Source organism: Setaria italica, chromosome VII (genome assembly GCF_000263155.2).
Source record: "Setaria italica strain Yugu1 chromosome VII, Setaria_italica_v2.0, whole genome shotgun sequence".
Lineage (NCBI taxonomy): Eukaryota > Viridiplantae > Streptophyta > Magnoliopsida > Poales > Poaceae > Setaria > Setaria italica.
Genome location: NC_028456.1, coordinates 21,677,615 through 21,682,935, shown reverse-complemented (window position 1 = coordinate 21,682,935; position 5,321 = coordinate 21,677,615). Strand labels below are relative to the sequence as shown.

Here is a 5,321-nt window from a genome sequence, read left to right as displayed (position 1 = left end):
GGGGCATTGTGTCACCACCCCTCATCGGGTCAGAATCGCGGCTGACGGCGGAAGGCGAGCCCGGAGGCAGGGGCGAGCCTCACCTCGCGCACCGCAACACCGGAGGTCCGGAGCGGCGCAGACACACAGCAAATTAGACTTGGCTGTGGAGCGGCGCCGCTGCAGCCGGCAGGCTGGGATTCATTCGGTGCTTGGCGGGGGCTAGTGATTGCATCTGGCGAGGGAGCACAAGGCACGAGAGACGAACGAGAATGCGACTGCGAGAGAATTCTTTTTCGGAGGAAAAAACTGCAAGACGAGACGAGAAGAGAGAGAGAGAGAGAGAGAGAGGTCTTTTTTTCTTTTCCTTATGAGGACTGGCCTAAATTACGCGGCACTCTATGCTGTACCCAAAGTTTTTTTTTTGAAAATTAGTACTCTCAAAGTTTTGAGTACTCTTCACGCTATTTTATTTAGCCTAGTCATGCACTCCCTCCATCTCAAATATTTTTTGCTTTATATCTAGACATAGACATAGTATATATCTAAGTGCGTATCAAAAGGTACGTACTAAAAAACCAAAGTGAATTGTAATTTGGGATGGAGGGAATATTATGCATAACCTATCCACTTTGTCACATTTCCTATGATAAATTGTTGATTTCATCATCCTATATATTATGGCTTATTTATTGGTCAATCATGAATTCTTTTAGTACAAGTCTTATTCATTAATTGTTGCCATTATTTAATATTTTAGGTTGTGTACCTTCTAACCTAGGAATAGGTGTATTAACCCCTCTTAAAGTACTACCCACAGAGTGTTAAGAATTGTTTAGAACCTCCACAAGTATAAAATTAGCCATTGAACTCTCTAAACACTTTAATATTATCTAAATAGCGCTTAGGGTGTATTTGGAATTGATTTTTCCATAGGGGAAACTGATGGTAAATGTGTGACTTAGCAAAGAAATGATATAAAATGAATAAACATTTATTATTTTACTAAAAGTTCAAAATAAAATTTGAATTTTTCAATATGAAAGTAAACTCATGTTATTAAATTCAAAAATGGAAGCTCAAAATTTAGTATTCTAACTATTGATCTTTCCGTTTTTGATATTACAATTTTATAATGCTGAAATAAAAATATACAAAATTCAAAACCACATAATTTGAATACTCTCTTGAGAAGCAAATTTGGTGTTTTATGCCTTCACGGGAGTGAGTGAGCATGTGCACGTGTATGTAGTGGCTGCGTCATGTGATATTAATCAAACCTAAGTCGTGAGTTGCAGAATTAATCACATTTTAACACACATCACAAATTGCAGGCGTATAAATTTAGAAGGGCTTCAAGCAATGACATTCAACTGCTATAAGAGAAGAAGTAGGTGGCTGTGAAAATAGGGGAGAGGTGGGGAAGTTGGGTTCTAGGAGGGTTCACCGTTGCCAGGCTTAGGCGGAGGCCAAGGTGGTGGCCGGACCGGCAGTGGGTAGGGGATGGATGGTGCGGTGAGATTAAAACAGCGCTTGCAACGCCTTGGCTACCAGAAAGGTAGTGCAGCCACTCAAAAAAAAGAAGGGTAGTGCAGGAGTCCGAAAATGAATTGGTTAGCGTCTTAGCGACAGCGCATAGGGCTGGAAAGGCATATATGGGAGCTGGATATACAGAGCCGCCGTTAAGCAGTTGCGCGGAGCAGTTGTGAGCACGAAGAAGTTGAACTAGAGGTAGAAGAAGACAACAGATGTGTTAGACTAAAACCGAATGGTTCACATGAGTTGTCTGTTGTCTGAGACAAGAAAAATCAGGCTAGTGGAGCATCACCCCATTTTTAATCGCTCCGCCGTCAGACTTTACAGCCATAACAAACAATTTAGCAACATACGGATCATACATACCCGACCACTCATTTGAGTTTTTACACTGCTTCAATTGGTGCGCTGCTGGGTCTATGAAAGGTAAAAAAAGAATCACCTACAAACAATTTTCTTGGTTATCCTCCTCTTTGGCATCCTTGACAAACCTATTCCAATACCAATGCTGCGCCCACACCGACCGCATGGCCTCCAGCGGCAGGCCTTTCGTCTCCGGAAGGAACACCACTATGAAGATCGTCATGGCCAGGAGCCAGGCAGCGTAGAACAGGAACACGGCGTACTTCATGGCGCAGAGCAGCGCGATGAACACCTGCAGCTCCACGAAGGAGATGCAGAGAGTGATGGAGATGCTCATGGCCTGCCCGGCCGACCTGACCTCCACCGGGTAGATCTCGCTCGGCACCACCCACCTGAGCGGCGCCCACGACAAGCCGAAGCTGAAGGTGCACATGCAGATCAGGACCAGCACGCCGGTCGCGTAGTTCCGCGGCATGGTCACCCCGCCGTGCTTCCCGAGGTGATCCGCCATGATCCATGAAATGGCCACCTTAGATCCAATCATGGAGAAAGGTCAGAGATCGATCGAGCAAGTCAACGGTAACACACTCCTCTCTCGCAGACAAGAATGCCACGGTTACGATGCTTACCTCACAAAGCATCATTCCTAAGCCGCCGATGACGAACAGAAACCTGCGTCCAGTGCGGTCCATGACGACGGAAGACAGCAACGTTGAGGCCAAGTTCACCGCGCTGTTTATCACGGACCCAAGGATAGCCCTCTGGCTGCTGAACCCAACCGTCCGGAACAGCACCGGCGAGAAGACGGAGATGACGATCATGCCGGTGAACTCGTAGAACACGGGAATGGCCACCCCGATCGCCAGGTAGTGCCGGTACTCCCTGCTGAACAGCCTCCGGAACGCGCCCTCGTCGTTCTGCCGCGCCACGCCCACGGCGCGGACGATGTCCTTGAATTCGGCGTCGACGTCCGCCTCCGCTCCGCGGATGCGCTGCAGCGCGGCCCGAGCCCTCTCGGGTTGGCCTCGCATGACGAGGCTGACGGGCGTGTCCGAGACGAAGAAAGCTCCCAGGACGACGACGGCGCCCGGCACGGCGGCGAGGCCGAGGGAGACGCGCCACCCCCAGTCGGGGATGCGGTTGGTGAAGTAGTTGGTGATGGTCGCGGACAGGATCCCGATGACCACGAAGGCGTTGTAGGCCGACGTGAAGGCGCCGCGCCACTTCGCCGGCGCTGTCTCCGACAAATACACCGGAGCAGCCTGCAAGGTGAACCCGAGGCCGAAGCCGAGCAGCATCCGGCCGATGATGAGCATGGCGATGTTCACCGCGGCGGCGTTGATGATGGAGCCGGCAAGGAACAGCGCGCCGCCGATGAGCATGATGGCCTGGCGGCCCACCATCCTGGTCACGCGGCTCGCCACCAGCGAGGACAGCGTGCCGGCGATCCACAGCGACGACGTGAACGCGGTCAGCCACTGGTTGTCGTACTTGCAGTAGGCGTCGACCCTTGCGTTCTTCCGACCCTCCACCACTTCCGGGAAGAACTTGCTCAGGAACGAGTCCATTTGAGTCACGCCACCTGGATTAACCAGAAAACAGGCGCACTGGAGGTGATTAGCAGTTTGAATTTCCCGCGGGAATCGAATAGTAATTCCATTTCATCCTTCTGTTTCGCTCGCGCTCAGTAAAAATCGCGCTACAGATTGATTCGGTAACGGTAATATCCACCGAGGTCATGCGGAAGCATCAAGCATTGACCTGCATGAGCATAGACGTAAGGTATCCATCGTGCATGCTCCACTAGTACATTTGGGGATCCATCTGTGAAGTCAAATGCATCTGCCAGGATCACATGGGAATGGGACGATGGCGTGATTCTCCGTGCTTCTCACTTGTTTAATTCAGTTTTCTCAAAATCTGTCTTGCTGGGTGCCTGGGTCCATATGAACGAAGCTTGAGTGATTGGGATGCATCACAATACTAACAAGGATCCGATAAATCCTGAACACTAGAACGGATTAACTCTTTTATATATCCTTCTCTTAGATCAACTCTTTTCGTCTAGTATGCAGTCTACTAAACAATTTATGAGACAAATTGATCTGTACTAAACGGTGTAATCAAGAGTGACACAGAAAATGCTGTGCGATCTGAGCTCTGCGGCACGCACCTGAGACGCCAGAGTCGTAGCCGAAGATGATGCCGCAGGAGGCAGCCATGAGGCTGGTCACCACCACGGAGAACGTCACGCCGCCGCCGTAGTCCCCCGCACCGCCGTCGGGCACGACGGATGCTCTTCCGGCCATCGTGTGCACTCAAGGCTCTGTGAGAGAGGTACCAAGCTCTGTTTCAGAAGGCGCAGTAGTGAGAAGGCAACCAACAGCCCTGCTGTATATATAATTCAGCCAGGGGTTTGTAATATAGTTTTTTCTTTTTTAAAAAAATTAGGTGTTTTTTTTATTCCAGGATTCAAACGGGAACAAAGGCGTTGAAGATTGCAGCAACTCTCTGGTATTCACAAGGATAGCTGTCTCCAAATTAATGTATTCACAAGGTACCCTGCAGAACAGAGGCTGTTTTAATTTGCAATCAAACTAATATGACTTGATCATCAATTGATTGTCATGTTTATCCACAACATGGCAGGCTAAAGCTATTGGCAGGACAGTAGAGCATCCAAAGAAATGACTAGAAAAATGAGAGAAATGCACTTGGTTGTCGTGTTTATCCACATCAGCATGACACTACCATCCTAATAAACAATGAGTCCTGGTGCGGCGGTGAGAGGCCTATGTCTAGCGAGACTCAAGGTCCGTCCGTTTCAAGTAAAAAAGTGACCTAGTTCTTTCATGCTCAGCAACAATTACAAATTAAACGAATAGCATTCCTTTTCCACCAACATTAACTTTATCAATATAAGCCAAAAGGAGTAATGACCATGTGGGAATATCTAGAAATGCATAAAACTTTGGGGACGTTTGGTTCCTTTGCTTATTCTTAGCACGTGTCACATCGAATGTTTAGATACTAATTAGGAGTATTAAACGTAGACGATTTACGAAACCCATGACATGAGTGGAGGCTATTTTTTTGACGGAAAATTTTATGGGAAGAGCCTCGAATACTCAATTTTGAGAAAGAATTTTTTGGGATGACTCTTGGAGTTGCTCTAATAGATTCCAAGATGCACACGGAGTGCTATTTTTCTATGATAGTCGAACCTGATCTTAATGATGGTCTAGGCCCAACATTTTTCTAAGTTTCCTTCTAATCACTCTACTAATAGCTTATCCTTTGGTCTTAGAGAAGGGGTCTATTATATATTAAAGGCATCTCCAAACCCATCCCCATGCAAATCCTAGCAGCCCTTTTTGTTCCCAAGTGAGAGAGGCTCTGCATTTGAAGTCAATTCTCCTTAGCACAAAGGGGCTTAGACGTCA

At 47.8% G+C, this 5,321-nt stretch overlaps 1 protein-coding gene across 1 annotated transcript; it reads right to left on the bottom strand.

Annotated features, from left to right (window-relative positions):
• Positions 1 to 1,800: 1,800 nt before the first annotated feature.
• On the bottom strand, positions 1,801 to 4,228 carry LOC101761683 (sugar transport protein MST1). Its single transcript, XM_004975757.2, has 3 exons — positions 4,052 to 4,228; positions 2,508 to 3,460; positions 1,801 to 2,407 (listed from the first exon to the last, which is right to left on the bottom strand). The coding sequence occupies exons 1-3, from the start codon at positions 4,185 to 4,187 to the stop codon at positions 1,958 to 1,960; spliced, it is 1,539 nt and encodes a 512-aa protein (XP_004975814.1). The 5' UTR covers positions 4,188 to 4,228; the 3' UTR covers positions 1,801 to 1,957.
• Between the last annotated feature and the right edge of the window lie 1,093 nt (positions 4,229 to 5,321).